This window comes from Ambystoma mexicanum, chromosome 1p (genome assembly GCF_040938575.1).
Source record: "Ambystoma mexicanum isolate Mex_15411 chromosome 1p, UKY_AmexF1_1, whole genome shotgun sequence".
Lineage (NCBI taxonomy): Eukaryota > Metazoa > Chordata > Amphibia > Caudata > Ambystomatidae > Ambystoma > Ambystoma mexicanum.
The window spans coordinates 705,476,210-705,498,968 of record NC_090921.1 but is presented as its reverse complement, the minus strand read 5'-3'; the positions used below and the strand labels follow the sequence as shown (position 1 = coordinate 705,498,968).

General features: G+C 45.9%; 1 protein-coding gene across 2 annotated transcripts in view; it reads left to right on the top strand.

The window, feature by feature from the left end:
* The first annotated feature begins 16,685 nt into the window (after positions 1–16,685).
* Positions 16,686–22,759, top strand: part of RUSC1 (RUN and SH3 domain containing 1) — a 382,086-nt gene continuing 376,012 nt past the window's right edge. Inside the window, exons 1-2 of one of the 2 annotated variants that reach the window (XM_069650039.1) lie at positions 16,686–16,810; positions 18,800–21,276. In XM_069650039.1, coding sequence (XP_069506140.1) covers positions 19,608–21,276 — 1,669 coding nt within the window. In that variant the 5' untranslated portion in view covers positions 16,686–16,810; positions 18,800–19,607. The remainder of the gene's footprint in view (positions 16,811–18,799; positions 21,277–22,759) is intronic. The other variant, XM_069650043.1, reaches the window with a different exon arrangement.

Sequence of the window (22,759 nt, the reverse complement as noted above, 5' to 3'; positions counted from 1 at the left end):
CATGTCTTGTGAGGCAATGGTGGAGGAGACTAATCTGGATTCCACCCATCATAGTGCACATAGTACCTCCTCTGATTCAATGTTCTCTATATTGGAAAATTGCCTACATATGTTGGTTGAGAAATGTGATAATTTTGAGCGTGAAATGGATGCACAAACTGTGCTGCTTAACCAGTGGTGGAAAAGTAAATGTATAGATATTAAGGATAAATGTACTAGTATTGATGATCTGTCGGGTTTAGTTAACTCAGGGGAGGAGGCTGATATTGTACACATCTGCACACAGGAGCCAGAATAGGCAAAACTGTACCCAAGGAGGTGATGTTGGGCAGGAGTGTAGGAGTAACTGGAGATATGTTAATTCTACCAAAACCACAGAAGCAGGTGGAGGGCTTCCCTGTGAAGAAAGGAGCCGGGGGTGTTGCAGAGCAGCCAAGCAAGATGGCTGCTTAGCTACGAAGCTCCACTTGATGGCCCAAAAAAACAATGGGAATCACTGAAATAATTGTTGCAGCTGACCGGAATCTACATCTCCAGTAATCTGTAAGTGGCTGCACTATAGTGTCGCGATTTTGACCGCCTGCTGCCCTTTGATTGTGGTGATTCATCCGTGTGAATTCCGGACCGGCTTGTGGTGGATGTCGGCATCCGGAGATCCGAGTGGACATTTGTTTCATTAACGCGGGTGCGGGATCCCAGGAGCTGCCGAGCAGATGCCGAAGGCCGCTAGGGAAGGACAGCAGTAGCTTTGGGCAAGCAATGGTGTTTGCATCTGTGGATAACCGTGACAGCCTCCTGCGGCGAGCTGTGCCGTAGTGGTCACCCGTAGGTGTGGAGTGCCGACTTGAATCGTGCGGCCGCTTTGGGAGCTAAGTGGACGCCCAGAACATTGAGGGCCTTGTTTCTCCTCTGGCAGTGGGAGAGGGCCTGCGCGCGAAGTGGGCCCCGACTTTGAGGCACACTGGATCCGCACTATATCAAGAGGGAGGGTGGTGAGTCGGGACAGCAACTCGGACAAAGCTTTGTGAAGCGATTTGACCGGCGATCGTATGTATGGGCATTACTCTTGCTGATACACATCTGGTGTGCTGGTCGGCGGGCAGCTTATAAACTGGTAACTGTGCACCAACACTACTAGTAGCGACTGAGAAGAACAGTGTGAGCAAAGTATCTGCTTCAAGAACTGTTTGAGAGACAACTATATGGCAGACAAGCTGGGCAGCACATCAGCATGTGTAGAGCAACCCTAACCCAAATATTGAGAGCATAACAGAAGTTGGCAGAACAGCCTGTGACTATTAATTTGCTGCAAGTAATGACTGGAGGTGCGGAGTCGAAGGAGGGGGATGCAGCACTTCATGGAACAGTTGCTCCGGTACAGCCAATGAGCACTCCTCCCCCTGAGTTACAGCAGGTGCTGGAACCCATGACCAAGTGGTCGGCAATGGTGAACGAAAACTCGATGATATCACAATAAATGTTAAAAAAAAAGGAGGTATGGATGGGCACCACTAATTAAAAGAACATTAATAAAAGAATATAGAGAAAATATACCAAAATTAATCAGAGCGTACCAATAAAGCATTGGCACAAGTATGTGAAGAATCCAAACAAAGAGGAAATAGGAAACATTCCCTAGTTCATAGTATGCTCACGCTGTGCCCTTGAACAAGTTGCAACAGTTTGTCGAGTGTTCAAATACTCTAGAAATGATAGTCCATAAATCTTAATGTAAAGGTATCCCAATCACTTTAATTTCCTTAAAGGCAGTGTGGATCCAAAAATGTGTGTCCAAAGAGTAATTGCCAATGCATTTAGGAACATAGTCCGTCTTCAGGGCTGGACACTATAAACATGACATAACACCAAAATATGATACACAAAGATAAATCAGGAGAAACTGCATACCACACAACTGTCGATCACACCATACGGTTGATGTACAAATGATGAAGAGAAGAACGAATTTGAAAAACTAGAATAAAAACATGTGAAAATAAATCATCCATAGAGCTCTGAAGCCCTCTCTATAATTCAAGATCAAATCAAATCATTTACCTGGCTGTGGAAAAGCCTTAAGGCATCTGGGAATGTGCAGTCATCCTAGTGACTATCTGGTGGTGTGATTCATCTCTACCTGTTGCTGATTAGAAGGAACAGAAAGAAAATCGCTGATGGAGTAACCCACTCATTTAAAAGAAATGCTAATGTAAAAGTCTATCTAATTTCAGAGTCCGTCTTGTCAAAACGAGACCATAGAGAAACCAATAACAACAAGAAAAGGAACTTTTCCATGCTTACATTGCAGCAATTGTGGCTTTGTAACCAAGGGGAACACCATCAACCATCCTAGAACTGGAGAGCAATTTAGGATGAAAGGTTTCACCACATGTGACACTGAAAGCATTATTTACATGATTAAATGGCCATGTGGGGTTTATTATATTGGACAGTCAAAACGACAAGGCCAACTGAGATGGAACGAACCCAGATCCTGTATCAGAAACAGTAACATGAACTCATCAGTGGCCTGCCATTGGGTGGAGAAGAAGCACAATATTCTGCAGATCTGCTTCCAGATAGTTGAGGTATTGACAAAGCGGAATGTACATGAGAACCTAGCCATAAGACTAGATCAAAGAGAGGCCTATTGGATAGAGCGACTCGATGCCATGGCCCCCGGGGGCATTAATGAAGAGATCAATTTTACGTGTTATCTTTAGCCTTCAGTGACTGATTTGTATTCCCTTGAATTTGCGCAAATTATGCCATCTACAGCTTCGAGATTTGTCCTTATGCACTGACAGATCTGTATTTCTTGTAATTTGTTTTGCAATTTGTAATTCATCTCTGTAATTAGTTTATAGCACTTGATTCTATGTTGTACCGAGAAAGTACATTTACAGTACTATTGCCATGGTGTTGTGAATTCATGAATGTAATGTATAGCCGGCTGTATAAAGAGGTCCATGTTACAAAGCACATTGCGATACAGTATTTTGCAATCACATAGAGCCTTCACCATAATACAAATACATTCAGCTCCATCAGAGAATGCTTGTTATACAAGTTTCCACATTATTACAATATGAGGCATGTGAAAAGATGAACGGGCCCTCATTGTATTCATGGTATTCACAGATAAGCAATGGGCCGCGATATGTGGGCTAACAAGAAGAATTTCCTATAATTTAAGTTTTGTTTGTTTCAATTTATGGTATTGAACAGACTGCACTACACTTCACCCCAGCAAGGATCCGTCAGTTTGGAAATGACTGCTCGGGCGGATTCCCCCGATGTGCCAGCGAAGAAGCCAATTTGTTCCACATGTTCTATACCTGCCTCCGAGAGCTGTCTTTTTGGGAAGGGGTGTGTGCCACCGTGATGGCTGTGACAAGACACACAGAGCCGTTTCTTCAATTGGTCATACTGTTGTGCGTCACAGAGTCAATGGTTGAGGAGAAACGTAGGTTTCTGAATCTGGGACTACTATTAGCCAAGAGATGGATTTTGTTTTGCTGGAAGCAACATGGTATCACGTCAGTAAAGGACTGGCTGAGGGATCTCATATGGGCGAACGACATGGAGGAGTTACATGGGACGCTGGTAGATCCAAAGTGCAGGCCCAAAGATATCTGCTGGGACATTTGCCGCTATTATAATGAAAATGAAGAAACAATGTGTGGGCCATCTCCTGATGATGCGACTGTGTCTAACCAGTAGAAATATCTGCACAATAAGTGTTGTGGTATTTTTGTTGATGGGATCACTGTATTGCATTTGTTTATATGTTTTCACCAAGTTAACTAAAATAAAGTTTTTACAAAAATAAAAAAAGAAAGAAAAGAGCCAAGCGAAAAAGGTACAGGGCTCACCAAGCAGTGATGTATAGCAGACAAAAAAGAGGTGAAATCTCTGATGTAGGGCGCTTAGCTATAAGATGCACCTCTTATCAGTGAGACTCCACAACTTAGTGTCAGGGGTAAAAAAAGGCACAATTAAAGGGAAAAGGGGTTGCAAAAAACATATCCAAGCCTTACGGAAGGGCAATGTAGCCGATGAATCCTTCAGCAGTGTTGAGAGCCCATTAGAAAGAACCCAAGATACGATGAATTCTGGGAGTGGATTGATACATGGTGACATTAGGTGTTATCTTACGAAGGATAATACGAAAAAACCCAACCACTTGTGGAGGTAAAAGAGCTGAGCGTAATAAATTAATACAGAGGGTTAATGCTGAGATTGCTGATGACGTTTTGATAGATATTGAAGATATTTTTACCCCAGTTGAAGAGAGGAGTAGAGTGGATCAAAAGGATGCTATACCCCAAACTTCCCAGAAAATGTGAGAGTGCATTAACACGCCTAGCCAAACGGCAGTAATAGCCAGGGTTAGCAATGTAACTCGGTTCAAAGAAATGAGAGCTTTACAGTTGAAGGTCACTCTGCGACCCCTCCGGCTAATCCAGAATAGGGCATTAAGACTTATCCTTGGCCTTAAGCCCAGGGACCGCATCTGTCACGACTCGCTCCCTTCGCTCCCGTTCCCACCACTTGGGGGCATGATTTGGGGTATATTCCCTACTGGACCTTTCCTCCGAACCTTATGCTACGGTGCTGTGATGAATTGGGAGCGCTAAATCCCTATTTTCCAAGCTACTTCCCTTCCGGATCCATTCCAGGTTTTTGGCAGCCAGCATGCTTCTTTAACCAAATGACTATGCTTCCCAGAATGCCTGGCCCACTGCTCCACCTCCACCCTTGCAGGACAAGGTTGGGTGGAGGATAGGCAACAGCTGTGGCTGCAGGTGCAGCAATCAGCACACCTGAGGCGTGTGCTCGTTAAGCAGCTTTAAAAGCCTCAGTCTTACTTCAGTCCAGCACTGGTCATCGTTTGCAGTGTTCCTGTTGTGACTAGTCCCTTGTTCCTTGTTCCTTGCCTTTGTACCTAGTTCCTAGTTCCTGTTTTCTTGTTCCTCCGCCCTGAATCTCGGATTCATGCGCTAATTGATTTCTGCTCCCTTGATTCCCTTTTTGTCTTCCTCTGTTTGCAGGCAGCATTTCTCAGTGCTTTCCCCTTTTAGATGCAGCCCAGTTTGTCTGTGTTCTATATTTCTTTGACTCTGTCCTTTGCTGCTGTAAACCCGTATGCCTTAGCCTTCCTCTTAGATTAGCTTCCTGTCTTTTCCTTGGAGGGGTAGGGAGAAGTTTGCATTGGTCATTTCGTTTTTTCCTGCTCCTGATCCTTACTTCTATTGGGATCCATTCCATGTTTTCCATAGCACTTCTGCATTTATTTCCCATTTGATTATTAGGTGTGGTGTGCGGTTGTAGCTAGCTCCTGTGTGAATGCTTATGTTTTCCTCACTAATTTGTAATCACTATTCCAACTTAGGTATTTAGTTTTCCTCCCATTGCTGTTCTAGCCTTTCTGGGTCCCAGTTTCATCAACAGGATTCGTGGGCTAGCTGACATTCAAGAGGTTTATCTTGTCCTCGTGAGTACAGTTCTTTAGTTCCCTTATTTAATACCATCAAGAGTGTTAGTTCACAGATCCTGTCATTGCTTGCCCTCCACGTGGATTTAGCGCTGTCAGTACCTGTAACAGCAATTGGGGGTAAGGCGCTTGCCGACTTTCCTCGCGGTCAGGTGCTTACCCCACATCCCTTTTCATATATTGGTTTTGTTGTCACACTCTATTTGCACTCCTGGGTTCTAGCATACATGAGTCGTTGTTCCTGTGTGCACGTAGTTTAATTCGAAGCTATTCACTGTGTGATTTAGTGCACATTTCCCTTGCCATATTCGCTGCCTTTGTACTCGCCTGACTAATCCTGACAGAATGACCAGTCCAAAATTCCCATTGAATATGGCAAGTTTAAGAAAGAAAGGCAGCAAGGCCTCTAACAAGTTTGTACAGAAAGCTTCCCCTACATTTACCTGTGACAATCAAATCACTAGTCCTGACTTAAATGAACTCCTTGTCACGAATGGGCATTTACGTGCAAAGTATTTTTCCCATAGGATGGCACATCCTACATTGCCTGATCCTAGTTCTATCTTTTGTTTTGATCCCGATTCTATGTCAGCGCAAGCCTTAGCCGCAGAAAACAACACACTGTTAGACTTATTATACAAGAGTACCTCTGTTGTTGAACCACATGATTCCAGTTGTGCTTCACCTCAGATAGAACAGTTTCATGGTACAAAGAATGGAGGGGTTCCTTGCATAACTTCTGTTTTCTACCCTCAGTCTAAAGCATACTCCTTTGCACAGGTACATACTGTAGTCCCTAATGCCAAGAGGTCTAATGTCAATAGTTTGCTTAAGGGAAACACAGACCAAGTTGGTAAGAGAAACTATAAATCACAGAACCTGCAAGCAGTAGAGGACAATGTACAATCGGTGCACATCCAGATTGCTAGTGCAGGATCCAGCCCTGATGCCACTATGCCTCCCCCTGTGCCTACTGATAGTGATGTACAGTTAATGCAGGGCATGCTAAGAGCTAAGCTTGAGGAGTTAAGACAAGAATTCATTTCTTTACAAGAGGAGAATAAAACCTTGCACTCTTTACTGAATACACCTCAGACTTTATCTGTTGATGTTGAGGAAGTGAAAACTGTTCAGCCCCTGAGTGCAGAGACTTTGGTAAACCATGATATTTGTCAATATGTTAGATCTATTGGGAGTGAAGGTCTTTCGTCTAGCACAGCGCTTAATCTGGGCACAGTTTCTAACTATTGTTCTGCTGTTTGTCAGGGATTGCAGTTAGCTGAAGATTTACAAGCCACTCCTTTACCTAAAATTTCCTGTGTAGCAGTTTGTCATAATTCTGAGCTACCACACATACAAGCTTCTGATTTCCAAACACAATCCACAATGGTGGCATACACAGATTCAGTCACTACAGTAGGCTTAGGCCCTGCTCTTGATACAGCTGCTGAGACTGAAGTAGATGTTAAAGCTGATGTGGAAAACGATGTTACCTCTGGGTTCACTCTTCCTTCTGCCAATTCTGATCAATACGAACAGTCAGAGACAGTACAGATTTCATGTTCTGATGGACTCATTCCACAGTATACAGAACCAAAAAACCGGCAGGCGATTCCTGAACTGTTGATTGTTAATCTGCCTCTTTCAGAAGCTAAAACAGAGGAATGGACAATTGACGAAATCCTGATTAACAGAGACTTTACTATGGTGATTCCACTGGTTGATTTTGACTTCTACAAAGAAAGAGACTCTGTGTCACCCACTAAAGAAAGGGACTGCAAGGGTACAGCTCAGTCTTTGGTTACTGGTGCCAAGGAGTCTACTGCCCTAAAGGTGCCCTCCATTCCTGAGCCACCAATGTGTCTGTCAACTTCTGAGACTTCTGTCTGTCCTCCTACAACCATTGACTCTTCTATGATCCAATCCACAGCCCTGCAGTCATCTTTGGCACACGTGTCTTCAACCAATGAACCGCTGACATGTCTGCCATTTACTCAAGAGCCAGTCCCAAAGACCTGGACATGTTTGTATCCAGCAACCGAGATTGCTTCAGCTTGCATGCCTTCAGCCTCAAGGTTTCCCCTGGCCTGCCTGTCTTCAGCTACAGTGACTCATCCTGCAGATCATCCTTCAGCTTTAGAGCCTCCGGTAGTCCATCAAAAGTGCATGTCTTCAGTCCCGGAGTATACTGAGTATTTGCCTTCAGTTCATGAGACACCTGTATCCTGCTTAGCCTCGCTGCCAATATCAGAGGTATACCTGTCTACACCATCAGATCCTGCTGTATTTACTTCTACTCCAGCGATTCCCCCTGAATCCAAACCATTTACTGTCGATGAACGTCTAGCTTGCCTTTCTTTTGCTTCAGGAGGAGCACCAGAATGCCTGCCTTTTCCACAAGACGATTCTCCCAACTGCTTCACTTTAGCATCAGAGCCTCCTAAAAATGCAGCATCAGAGTTTGAGACTTTTGCCAGCTCCCGCTTCAAAGTCATCAAGCTGGACCAAGTGGTGAGTCAGAACCACTCACCTGGGTGTGCACAGGGGGTGGTGCAGACCGGCGTATTACCTACAGGACTTGTGCAACAGAATTCCGCCAAGAAGCACCAGTTGGGTGCTAGTAGCCAAAGGAAGGGAATGACTGCTGCAGTTCAAAATGTGTCTGTTATTGCTCCTTCTGCGACTGTGCCTGAAATACCAAGTACTGCGTCTATCACTCCTATCAGTATGCCAAACGTCCCTGCTGTTGTATCCCACGTGCAACAAGGTGGTTACACGACTGTCACCAGGAGTACCAGCCTTGTACAACCCATTGGACTTTCAGGTCTCCAAGGCGTAGAACATGTGCAATCAAACCTTAGTCACTTTCAATCACAAGCCTTTTCCCAGATGGATGACAGAAGAAAATCTGAACCTCTACCTCAGCCGCCACCTTCTCTAATGGCTGAACATAAACCTTTCCTGAAGCCAGCAATTTCCTCACCTCCCGCATGTCCACTCTCGGCAGAAAGGCTAACAGGGCTTCTACCATTGTCTAAGGCATGTTGCACCAGCCTGCCTCCCTCCTCAAAGACTTATAAGGGTCCACTCCCAGTGACTGAGCTTCCTGGACCTTCCAACTCTGCTTCAGGTCCTGCAAGTCCTTCATGCCTTTCTTCGAACCATGAGTCTCTTCCTCACCAGAAGCCACCGTTTCCATCAGTACCACCTCCAAAGACAAAGCACTCCTATCATGGAAGTCCATCTGCCTTTGCCCACAGGCCACCATTTCCATCAGTGCCACCTCCAAAGAAAAAGCACTCCCATCATGGAAAGAAGATGTCTCGTGCGGGTGGCGGGCACCCGAAGACGGCCGTAGGAGGGGGTATACTGTCACGACTCGCTCCCTTCGCTCCCGTTCCCACCACTTGGGGGCATGATTTGGGGTATATTCCCTACTGGACCTTTCCTCCGAACCTTATGCTACGGTGCTGTGATGAATTGGGAGCGCTAAATCCCTATTTTCCAAGCTACTTCCCTTCCGGATCCATTCCAGGTTTTTGGCAGCCAGCATGCTTCTTTAACCAAATGACTATGCTTCCCAGAATGCCTGGCCCACTGCTCCACCTCCACCCTTGCAGGACAAGGTTGGGTGGAGGATAGGCAACAGCTGTGGCTGCAGGTGCAGCAATCAGCACACCTGAGGCGTGTGCTCGTTAAGCAGCTTTAAAAGCCTCAGTCTTACTTCAGTCCAGCACTGGTCATCGTTTGCAGTGTTCCTGTTGTGACTAGTCCCTTGTTCCTTGTTCCTTGCCTTTGTACCTAGTTCCTAGTTCCTGTTTTCTTGTTCCTCCGCCCTGAATCTCGGATTCATGCGCTAATTGATTTCTGCTCCCTTGATTCCCTTTTTGTCTTCCTCTGTTTGCAGGCAGCATTTCTCAGTGCTTTCCCCTTTTAGATGCAGCCCAGTTTGTCTGTGTTCTATATTTCTTTGACTCTGTCCTTTGCTGCTGTAAACCTGTATGCCTTAGCCTTCCTCTTAGATTAGCTTCCTGTCTTTTCCTTGGAGGGGTAGGGAGAAGTTTGCATTGGTCATTTCGTTTTTTCCTGCTCCTGATCCTTACTTCTATTGGGATCCATTCCATGTTTTCCATAGCACTTCTGCATTTATTTCCCATTTGATTATTAGGTGTGGTGTGCGGTTGTAGCTAGCTCCTGTGTGAATGCTTATGTTTTCCTCACTAATTTGTAATCACTATTCCAACTTAGGTATTTAGTTTTCCTCCCATTGCTGTTCTAGCCTTTCTGGGTCCCAGTTTCATCAACAGGATTCGTGGGCTAGCTGACATTCAAGAGGTTTATCTCATCCTCGTGAGTACAGTTCTTTAGTTCCCTTATTTAATACCATCAAGAGTGTTAGTTCACAGATCCTGTCATTGCTTGCCCTCCACGTGGGTTTAGCGCTGTCAGTACCTGTAACAGCAATTGGGGGTAAGGCGCTTGCCGACTTTCCTCGCGGTCAGGTGCTTACCCCACATCCCTTTTCATATATTGGTTTTGTTGTCACACTCTATTTGCACTCCTGGGTTCTAGCATACATGAGTCGTTGTTCCTGTGTGCACGTAGTTTAATTCGAAGCTATTCACTGTGTGATTTAGTGCACATTTCCCTTGCCATATTCGCTGCCTTTGTACTCGCCTGACTAATCCTGACAGCATCTCTCCTGCACTAAAAAGTCTTCACTGGCTCCGGGTTGCTGCACGGATTAAAGTCAAATCCCTCTGCATCATCGTCAAGGCCATCTGGGACCGGGGACCACCCTATCTATAACTTCATCATACTAAATACTCCCCATCTAGACCACTACGCTCCTCTGGCTCAAACTCTCTGTGTGTAAAGCATTTGGCTAAACAGAGGGCATGTGGTGGTTCGCTTTCCTCAGCTGGCTCCCTCCTATGGAACAGCCTCCCCCTCCCTTTGCACCTTGAGCAGGATCTTCCTAAATTCCGGAAGCTTCTTAAGACTCTCCTCTTTAACTCCTCCTTCCCTTCTGCACTCTCCTGCTAACCCCACAGTTGTTGCGATTGGTGTCCTGGGCCCTCCCGCACCCAATCGGCCCAGCTCCTATCTATCTGCACTTGCACTTACACCCACCGCTCTGGTGGCTCGCACTTACACCCCTCTCGGCTTCAGGCGTAGCACTCAACATTCCTAGCGCTTCATCTGTGGCTCACCGATGAGCTCAGCCTCTACAGCCCTGACCCTCTGCCTTCTACCTTGCTGTACAACGTTCTGAATACTCACAAGACATTGTAAGTGTGTCCTGTTTTCCTGTTCCCCCCACTGCTCGTATATATTGGGCCTCATTCTAAGTTTGCCGGTCTGGAAAAACAACAGTGCCGGTAAGCTTACCAGCACTGTTGTTTGCGGAACTAGCAAACTACGGATTTGCCTGCCGGAGCCGCTTTTCCTGACGGGTCTGACCCTGCCGGGCACAGCGGTCACCGCAGGCAAAGCCATCACCCAAGCACTGGCACCGTTAACAACGTTGCCAGTGCTCCCGTGCTCCCCATACCCATACAGTCCCAGAGGACTCTATGGGAATGGGTACTTACAATTTGCCAGCACCTGATTTTCTGTGCCGCCGGGGTTGTAATCTCCCCGTGGCACCGGGAAGTCAGGTGCCAGTAAATAATGACAGGTCCGGTTGCATACTGCTGGTAGCACCGGCATGGTTACCGCTGGACCCGCAATGAGGCCCATTGTGTTTTTAGAGTATTTCAATGTACTTCCCACTCCTGCTCCCTCCTTTGCCCTGTGGGCGCTTTGAAACAGTATTTTCTTATTTTATAGGCACCTAACAAGCAAACCATGAATAAATAAATAAGGTGGCTTCTTCCTTGAATAGGCATCCCCCATTAAACAGGACATTATTTTTAAGGATCCTAAACAGTGTGGTGACACTTAGCCCCTGATTCATGAATTATTTGCGCCAAAATAAAACGGGTTTTGTGCCCTATTCTGCCCACAAATCCCTGTTAACTAATGGGGATTTGCGGGCAGAATGGCGCACAAAACCCGTTTTTTTGGCGCAAATAATCCATGAATAAGGCACATAGAGTAATCACCTCAGATGACATCAAATTAGTTGATCAGGTGGAAGATGTTAGCCTGCCCACAACCAATGTATGGTCTAACCCTGGGGCAAAATTGTACTATATACTGAGTTATGAGAACGAGATCACCAAAAGAGGATACTTGTGTTCTCTGGTTAAAGTTTCCAGCGAGAATTCTTGCAGGCAGGAACAAAGAAATGTTACTGTTCCAGGAGCTGAAGTGTCGACGCAGGTGGAGTTCACAAGGGGCGACGTAAACTATGAACAATCCCCTCGGGGTAGGAATAGTAGTCCAACTCATCTAGCCAATTTTGCCATGAACAAAAATGTTCTAAGTACTGATCCATTAAAAACTGAAGGGTATTGGCATTGGCTGCCCAAGGCTTGTCAAACCCATTGCCTCAAGGACCCTGGTGATATGTTCATTATGTGTATTCAGAACACGAGAGGTTCCTCACATTACATTGATGAAGGGGGATTAGTGGAACATATTAACCTGTTTAATATTTGGCTGTTGCAACCAGTCTGCCGATCCGGAAATAAGGGTGCTGATAGCAACGTACCGGCACACTTTCCAGACCGGCAAACTACAACTCTGCTTTTTGGGGCCTCTGCACCTTGCAGGTCTGACCTGCTGGGCGCAATGGCCCCGGAAAGCAGAGTTGTCAAGGAAGCACCGGTTCTTCCGAGTCCTCATTCCCGTGGAGTCCTTAGGACCTTAGGACTCCATGTGAATGGGGACTAACATTTTCCGCCGCCTGACTTCCCCGGCTGCCGGGACATGGAAATGTAGGCGGCAGAAACGGTGCTACGGGGTTGGCGGCAACCCACGGGTGGCACCGGCAGGTTACTGCTAACCTCGTAATGTGGCCCATGGTCAGTGGATTCTATGGAGTTTTAGGGTAGATCTACCAGACAGCTCCTAGCCATCATGGGCCCGAACGTAGGACCTAAGCGGGATTATTGTGTTTGGATAGTCACCCATGGATGATCACAAATTGTATAATTCTGACTGAGTCCGTTTTGGCAGTAACGAAACGTTTAGGCCAGGTAGGTTCCAATGAGTTGCTACTAGTGAACTTGTATGATTTGCCTATTAGAACATTTAACAAGCACATATGGAACTTGATTAACACTCTTTTGGAGGGTGCTCCGGAACATATATTGGTCATAATAGTAAGAGATATTAATGCCAAAATTCCGGACAGACTTTATTTCTTCAGGGAGGATAAGGTTTAATCATGAAAAGATTTGAAATTGTTTAATGCTAAAGCAGTCGCTTGGGCGAAAGTACTAATCATGAATGACTTAATCAGGTTGAACGGTGATAGTAAGTGGGATGAACACAAAGCCTATAGGAGGGTGAAGAAGAAGAGTTCATCAACCATTGACTTTGCTTTTGGTAACCAGCTCGCCCTCTCTATGAGGAAGGAAATGGCAGTGACATGTGGAGAGGAGAGCGATCACCTACGCCTATGAGTTTGGTTGGTGGCTGATACTAGGGGGGCAAAATATGATTTGAACTCAGACATATTTATCTCCAATGGTCAAAATCGAAATCGCATTGGATGGAAACAAAGAAGGTTTGATTGCGCAATACACAAGGCTGAAAAGGCACTTCTCGATTTCACTGGGAGCTTGACAGTTGATCACCACAGCAGCCAGTCAGGGTTTATTAAATATGTTGTAAATATGGTTATAACGATATGTGATAACCTCTTCGGCCAAAGAAATGACAAAGCCAGGGAGGAAAGATGTAATATTGAAGGGCAAAGAGATGGAAGTCTCGGGAGGATAGCTCAGGGGCAACGTGCTCACCTTGGTAGCAAGACGACACGGAGCACCACAGGTGCGATCTATGGGTCTGCGCTTAGAAACCTCTGGGTATTAGGCGTGTTATAAATAATCTATCATATCATAAGAACATACAAGAGTCAAAAAGGCAGTTGCGCCATGAAATAAGTAGATTAATTGAGGAGGCTGATGAGTTCCAAATAGGTGATAAACTTTCAGAAAAGATAACAAAACTGAAAAAGAATGTTCATAAGTGGTTACGGATCTATTGCAACAAACTGGCAAATAATCGATGGAAGCTACTCGCAGAAAGAGCAACAAATAATGACTATAAGGGAATCTTGGAAGTGATTAACGGCTCCACTAGATGTGCATTACCACTGATTAGTGTTAAGGAGAGTGAGTGGATCAAGTATATTTCTACCAGTTTGGGTGGTGATATGGCAGAAGAAAAGTTCTGTATCGGTAAAGAGCCAGGCTGGAATTGTGTAACAGGGGTGGATCATCTAGAGAAACTTATAAAGGACGTAAAAAGGTTCACAAGGGGCTGGCCCAGACAGGAGCTGCAAATCAAGCAACATCCCTGTCTGTGGGCCAAAGCATTGCACACATTATTTGTTGAAACTGGGAAGGAGGAGACTGTTCCCGCATCATGGGAGCATAGAAATATCCTTCAGATTCACAAAAAAGGCTGTTGGAAGGATCCAGGGAACTACTGTCTCCTAGTAATGCTAAACATTGCAGCCAAACTGTTTGCGAGAGTATTGTTAGATGAATTAAGAGATTGGGTAGGGTCCAAAAATATCTTGCCCGCTAACCAAACTGAATTTGGATTCAAGACTAGCACCACTCTCAGTATACTGGTATTGGTTGCACTCATAGAATACACCTTGAAAATAAGAAAGCTAACGGTAAATAAGGTATTCATAGATTTTAGTTCTGCTTTCGATACCATACTTGGGAACCAATTGGGGAAAAGTTGGTATCTTGAAATTCCACCTGGATTATTACTTATACTTGGATACTCGGATACACAAGTAAGAATACAGATAGATGGGCGAGGTAGGGTCACTGACTGGATTGAAACAAGCAGGGGTGTCAAGCAAGGCTGCATTCTGGCACCTAATCGTTTAAATGTATATCTATCAGATTTAAAGGAGGTTTCATCTAGCACTTCTGCGTGTCCCATTGAATACGGGGGGTGGGTTGAGAGTAGGTTGGCTGGGGCATGCAGCCGACTTATTAATGCAACTTCAGTTAGATGCACTCGACAGATATGCTGTGGACAATGGTTTGAGAATTAATAGAAGTAAGATGAAGGTGATGGTCTTTAACAATAATAGGAAAAGGAAAACTAACTACAAATGGAGGTTAAATAATTCTGTGACGGAACAAGTTCCTATTTACAAATATGTGGGGGTGCTAATTGACGATAAACTACGGTGGCATACGTGGAACACAAGACATTGCAGCAAGCCCAAATAATTATTACATTCATTGGAAGACAAGGTGGTTATTCTCCACGCACAATTTGTGTGTTATATAAAACGAAAAGCATGTCAGTAATAACATATGCAATGTAGATATGGGCATCTAAACATATAAGGAAGCTTAAGATTCTGGAAGCGAACATTTTTAAATCATTTTTCAGATTACCCAGATCTCTTCTTTGGGATATCTGCATTTGGAATTTGACCTTCTGGGCTTTGATATTTCGATTCTATACAAGATCAAGTCATGTGTTACGGGTCATGGTTTGAACTTGGAGACAATATTATCACTAAAAATGTTCTCAATTAATTTGTTGCAATGCATAATGAGGACAGATCCAGGTGTGTTAGATCCATTTTTGAAACATATAAAGAATGGACTGCCCAGTGTTTTGCATCAGAAGGGAGGTAGCTCACCAAGTGTTAAAGCACTGTATCAAAAAGCTCTTGGAAAACTTTGCCAATAAGGTTGAGATCATGAAATTGAGCACTAAGATCAATCGTGGCTACTACATCCATTATAGGTTAATGCGTCAGACGCCTTCAAGGTATATTAACGCATTTCCTACCTTGTATACAGTAAAAAAAAAATATCTAAGAATTCAATTTAACGTTGCCCGGTCGCTGGCGATACTGGGGCGAGATTGAATGTTCCACGAGCAAACCGTCTATGTGGCGATCAACACTTGGAATCTATTAAACATCTGTTGTTAAGATGTGTTAGCGGCGTTAACTCTATTTATGGCAAAATATGAAAGTACGACAACTGTAATCCTCAATAATACCCTGATCATTTGGTTTCCAATGATATCAAGAATTTTTATTCAAGGTATTTTCTACTGAAACATTTTTACTGAAAAAATACCAAACTTGTAAAAAAAATGATATATGGTAGGGCTAAAGGGGTAAAACAGGCGGGTGAGAATGGGGGGTTAAAAACATGGGGAAACAGGGGAGTTGGGGTGAACACCCCTAAAAACGGTATTTTTTCTGTAAAAATGTTTTAGTAAAAAAAACTTGAATAAAACATCTTTGGAAAAATCACATAGAACCGAGATTTTATGGAAGGCAATGATCTTAAGTGTATTTATTACATGGTAGATGTGTACGTTGAAATCATGAACATTTTAGATTGTCTAGTAGAAAGTACTTGTTAAAGGGGTGTTGGTATTTATGTGACCTACTGTCTACACATGTATTTAATGGTACTGTAATATTGTGATGTGGATTAATTTGAGCTGTGTATATACAGAAACCCAATGTTTGGCTAGAAGTATATTAATTAATGAATAAATACAACTTGAAAGGCTGAACTTCTATACTGCGAGTGGCAGCACAGGGAGTCCTTATATCTAAGAATTGCAGGAAGTGAGCTATGAGGCTGCATACATGACCCTGGCACAGGAAGGGGTAATCTATTTCACGGCACGAGTCCTCCAAATGGAATGGTGTAATGTTTCATGCTGAGCGAATCCAATAGGACTTCCTCTGTGACATTGCGCGCGCCCGGTCATGCCATGTGGACGTTTTAACCCGCGGCACTGTGCACACATCCTTGCGTTCCCCGGTAAGGGATGGGTTAATCGAGAGCATTGCGTGGATCTTGACACAAAAAGTGATCCTATCTGGCAATCTCGGATCAAAACACCATGGTTCTGGCACCGGAAGGATTCCTCTCTGGCACTGCGAGTTCAACCGAAAGTGTAATCTCTGGGACTACCTGAGCCCCGTCATATCATATGTCTGTGCCTCACTTTAGTGATCAATCTGTGGCGCCGACCGGCAGTGTAAGGGTTCATTCCCAGCGCCGCCTCATTGGCTGGGAGGGATGAGAGCAGATGATGCTGTGCTGGGAACAGATGCGGGCCGGGCTGGTGGCAGAGGATGCTCGCGGTGCAGAGAGCAGTTGGCGGCTGAGGTCAGAAGATGCTGAGGTGAGCGCGGCCAATACTGGGGTTGTCGATGCTGAGGCCAGCCACGCTTTGGATGATGCTGAGAGCAGGGGCTTAGGGGGCGCGGAGGGGGGCGGGTTGGCCTGGGTGGGGCACAGAGGATGCTTCGGGGAGAGTCTGAGCGCATGATACTGAGTTGGGCTGGGTGGGGGCCGGGTGGAGCAGAGGGACGGGAGATTTGATGATGACGTTGAGGTGAGGGCAAAGGGCACTCACCGGCCAGCAAGAGGCCGATACCGGGCTCTGATGACCTAACCCGGGGCCAGGCTGCGGTCTATTGTTTGCCAAGAGCTGCAGGCGGGCAACATCTGGGCGGGGCAAGGGACCTTGATAGGTTGCCCTGGGGTGAAGCGTGGAGGAATATGCATGGCTTGCTTGTGGAGGCGGAGAGGGGGTGGGCGACACGGGTTTACGGCCACAGCATTGAACAGCCCTTAATACGGGGAGAGGGTTTTTTTGGGGGCACAGCAGGCTTAGATTGTCCACAAGGGGGTGGAGTTTTGCATGGGATTACCTGAGTCAGACATTTGCACTCGGCCTTGATGATAATAACCACACCCATGAAAAACCCTGACTTCCCTCTGATCTTATCAGGGGGGGGTGGAGAGCCCCCGCTCTCCTTGAGGTCTACCCTCAGCCTTGATCATAAACGAGGAAATCCCTGTTATTAGAATTCGTGATAAACAGACTTTGAGCCCCATTGGTAATAAAGTCAAACATGTCCTTTCCCCAGAATGTGTAGACATGGATCTCTTTTTTGCTGATGCATCTACACCGTATATCTCCCTGCCTCTCTCCGTCTTGAGCCAGAGCAGCTTAAGTTCTGGAAACTCCTCAAGACCTTCCTTTTCTCTTCCTCCTTCTCTCTCCCTCGCCCTCCCTAGCCTCCTTTCTTTTCTCTCCACCCTTCTTCTCCCCCTTAACCATGTTCAGTTTTGCTGACTGGTTGCCCGGTTCACCTACAGAGCCTACAGGTCCCAGGCCCCCCCACCTCTGCCAGTCTTGTTGCACTGGCCTCCGGGCCGATGCACTTTGTACAGCATTATTGCACTTTCATCTTACGCTCCATGAGTGGGGCAACCTCTCTGCACTTAACCCAGGGCCCTGCTGGACCAGACTCGTTTTGTTCCCCCCTTCGCCCCTTGCCCGCACCTCCGTCTGTACGTAGGCTTTACCTAAATGTACTAGGACCAGTTAGTTTTTCTGTCCTGTCCCCCCCACCTTCTCTCGCACCCCCCTCCCAAACTTGGTCGCAACTGTAATACTTCATGCACTTGCACTAGGAGAAATGTTGTCAGACCTAGTATAGTTTCTCTGTTTAGATCATTCAGAATCTTCAGGCCTGAGAATGATTTCTGTTACTCCCTTGTTCCCTTCCCGCCGTGATGCGCTTTGAAGCACTTCACCTGTGTATAAGCGCTATATAAATAAAACAATCAATAAATAAATAGATATCTGCTCTTCCTTTGGCATGCAGAAAATACATGCCTAGTGATAAAGCCAGACATGCATCCCACTCTACTATTGGCAGAAGCCAGACAGTCATCTAGCCCCACCACTCGTTATAGAGTCAGCCATCTACGCTCCGCCCTTTGTTATACAACCAGATGGCTGTCACACCCTCAGCGATAAACCCAGACGTGGCAGCCAGGCGCACAAGAGCAAAAGACGTGTATAGGCTGAGGGCCCAGGTTGATATCGCAGTGGGTAGTGCAACTGTTCAGTCTTTCAGGTTGCTGTGGTTGCTAACATGATAAGTATTACATGAACAGCTGTTACTAAAGTGCCAAGAGACAACCCAGTCTATGGTGTGCATTATATTCATGGTCGATGATAGTGTGCGCATGGGCGGCCCCCTACCATTGCCCCTGAACATGTGACTGTCTATTTCTGATGGATCTGTGGAGAAGGTCTCGCCCTGGGCTTTTGACTCAGCATCTCTAAGTGACCTCATTTTTGAATGTCTTTCAGGGGCTGTATTCAGTTGCAGCTGGCAGCGGGATCCTCTTCAGCTGCTGCCGCAGGTGTTGTCCTCATTGAGCTGAAGTACAGAAAGTGGAAATATTCTAACATCCACCGAAACCCTGCTTGGAAATTTGCTGAATAGCCTCAAGTAGCCACAGCATCTTGTGAGACTGAAACAAAGACACAACAACATAGATGTCTTTGATATCTCCCCGAGACCTCCAGTTTTTAATATTTTGCCCAGACCCCCAGCCAAGTCATCTCTATCTCGCTGAGGCATCCCTCCACACAGATGTAATGCAGAAGGCCCAGTTTTGCTCACATTTGACAAGTATCAACAATTTCTAACAGCTGACAGGCTTACTAGCTTTGGAGATTGGTGTCAAACTTACCCAGAGCTCGGTATTAGACTGAGGCTACTAAGTGGGTGTCAATCCATTGGGTGCTTGCAGATCCCCAAGTAGTTAGCCCATCAAAGAGACCTCTCACAGGGCTCATGTCCACCCCTTAAAGCACAGTCTTACTCTTAAATGGAGTCGTATTGTTGGACATCCTCAACCTTCTAGAAAGTTCACTTTTGATCCAAAATTCGCAAATCTCACTTCTGCAAAAGGTTGGACCTAAAGATTCTTTGAAGACTGGATTATACAGGAACACAGCTCTTGGCACCAAGTTGTTAGCCAATAAACTGAAGCACGTGTATGATTTGGGCACTTGACTGGGATCCACATTGCCATGCTGGTGTGTTGAGGAACGATTAAAGAATTAGATTTAAAGCAGATCTGACAGCTGTTCAGAAAGATATATAGTCAACATGTTTGCATCAAAGAAAAGCATCTTGAGCAACCTCAACCACATCTGCCTACAGCATGTCTCCCTCGGGGTGCACCTCTCACTGCGACCTGAGATGCAGGAAGGGCCCATCACCAGAGCCCCTTCAGACACAGAAGAACAGGCTGTTGGATGTCAACACTGCCAGGAAGAAGTTTCTGGTACCTTAGAGGTTGATGCCAATTCCAACAACACCTCAGTTCAATGTCGCTGCTGCAAGTCCCATCCTCACCAGGTGTTGAAGCGTGGCATTCCCAATGAGCAGACCGTCCTTGAGGAGCTTGAACTAGAACACAGACAGGAGGTCAGTTCCCCTTCAGACCCCGCCTTAAGCACACTGTCCGCCTCGTCATCCATCAGCAGCAGCTCGGACTTCACCTTGGAAGAAACTCCCGTCTCCTTCTATTGCAGGGAATTCCTCAGCGACGGGATCCCATCCCCTGAGGCTCAACCAGATATCGTTCCTCTGGAAGACAGTCTCATTAACACAAACTGGCCTTTGAACGAGCAAGATTCGTTCAAGCACACGTCTGAAGATAGATTATCAGACGTCAGTCATGTGCAGCCAGAGCGACCATGCTCCCTAACTGTCAAAGAGCAGAAGGACTTCTCCCACAACTGCCTTAGCACAGATGTTCATCGGGACCTCTTGGAGCCACCAAACATTCTACGGAATGCCAAGAATGAAGCAGAGCTTGATCCCAACTCCAACATCATGACAATACTTCAAGACCTCGGTAAACCAGCATTTATCACCAACTCTGAAAAGCTGGACATCAGCTTCAACAAGACAGCACAGCCAATACCCATTAGAGAAACAGATACTTTCAACAAGTCCTCAAGACCGGAACCAGCATGTCCAGCTCTGAGCAAAGAAGTTGACAAGACCCCCCTCGAGGACCTTTTCGACAGAGCATTTGCTTCTCAACCTTTGGGTGAAAGGGCGCTGCCTGTTGTCCTTCAGCAAATCACTGAGGGACAGCTTGTGGATTCTAAGAAGAATATCACATCGTTCCATGAGTTGGCTCAGCAAAGGAGGCGGGGTGCCACGGTGCCCCCCCTGCAACCAGCGAAGAAAGACAAAAGTGATTGGCTCATTACATTTTCTCCCGATACTGAGCTACCACCCGTCAATGAGCTGAACAGCTCTGTCTTGTACCAGCGAGACCAGAGATACACAGCTCTGCCACCAGAGCAGGTGAAGTCCGCAGAGCAGAATCAGAAGGAAGTGACAACATTCAAAGAGCTGAGGTTCCGTAGCACCTTAAACAAACAGGGCCCACCGCCAAGCAAATGCCAAGGCTCCATGGAGCCCTCAAGGCAAAGAAATCCACAGGACCAATGTGACACAAAAAGAACAGGGAGACCAGAACAGAGCATGATTACCCCGTTAGGCTCTGACAACTTTGGCTGTTCATTGCCACATGCCAAAAGACCACCACTCAGCCATTTGGAAGCCCCTGCTAGGAGGAGGATATCACGTCAGGGCCTGCAGCCCATTGCAGAGAGTCAATTTGGAGGAGCAGAGATGCACTGGGAAGGTAGTCCACTAGAGAATGCAGTGACAGCACCAGAGTGCAGATCAGTGGCACCCACCAACGATTCATGGAGCCGTGGGAAGGCTGACGGTGGGGACCGGCACAGCAAAGAAGGTAAGAGCTACTATTGGTCATCAGGGTTGGTGAACTGGATCAATATCCACCAGTGTCCAGTGGGTTTATATGCACACGAGACAGTGGCCCGAGTTCGTTCAAATTAGATTTCTCCTCTGCTATATTTTGTCACTAGGCTAAGTTACCCACTGTATACCCAAATGAACACACGCACGTGTTGCAGGTTGTGATGGCGTGTTCTCCTCCCCATGTGTGGCTCACCGTCAGCACAGAACATTCAGCCTCAACTGTAAGACTTAAGGAAGCTCACAGAACAGGTCATCTTTCTTCGAAGACAAACACTGATTAATTTACAGGTGGTAATTAAGGCTGGAATGCATTTTCCAATAGCTTTTTTCTACATTTCAGAAGGGGCTGGTGTGTGTGTGTGACAAAAAGGAGAGTACAGATAGATGACAGGGAAAGGGGAGCTGAGTGTAGGAAAAGAGGTTCCATCTGTGGTGTCCATGGCGATGAGGTGTTCTTTGAACAGCGAGGTCTTCAGTTCCATCATGAAGTGTAGGTGAGATGCGGCCAATTTAATGCACGTGTGTGTGTTATCTGAGGCCAGGGAGAAGACCTGGTTTTGAGTTCTTTCCTTATTGTGTCTCTAACGCTCCGTCAAAGTGGGAAAGGACCAAGATCTGGACGACGGTTGTGAAGTCTGAGGCGGGAGTAAGGGGCTTGTGCTGGTAGCAGGCTGTCTGGGCATTCTTCATATTGTGGATTTTAAAGGAAGGTTTGTTGTCAATAAAGTTTAACTCCTCACTAGAAACCCCCAACCTCCACCCACATCTTGCGCACACTCCCTATACTGTGTTTAGTTGATAGACAGGGCTTTGATAGGTTTGGTGGTTCAGATTGAAGCCGTGATTGTAGAACCTAAAGCTTGTGCAGCTATAAAGGTGCACACCTCAAGGCTCACAGATCAGGTTTGAGCCTGACGCCATATAGCATCATTTCACTCATTGGCTGTGGCTCTCGTGCCTTGGAGTCTTCTTGTTCATTCGGCATGGGTCTCACTCCCTGGAGCGCAGCCTTACTCATTATGGTTTACGTTTCACATCTTGAATCCAAATCTCAGCCATTGTATGTGAATCTCCCCCCTGAGAGCACAATCTCAATTAGTAAGAATGAGTCTCACACCTCGGAGTAAAATGTCACTCACTGGCTGTAAATATCCTACCCCAGAGGGCATTCTCACTCACTTGTGGTGAGCTGCGTAACTTCTGATGTCGTATCAATCAGTGGCTGTGTGTCTCAATCTTTAAAGCACTGTTCATATTGGACATGCCTCTCTCTCTTTTGGAGCACTGTCATGCTCTTAGACTGTTTCAATGACGCTGTTTTCATTAATGTTGTCCCACGCAGGAAAGTCCTGTCTTTTCTATTGATGCATTAACTTCTGATATATATCCAAATCTTGCTCACATGGTGGACTCTGTATATCGAAATATCTGCACACTTAAGGCCTCAAAGGTTC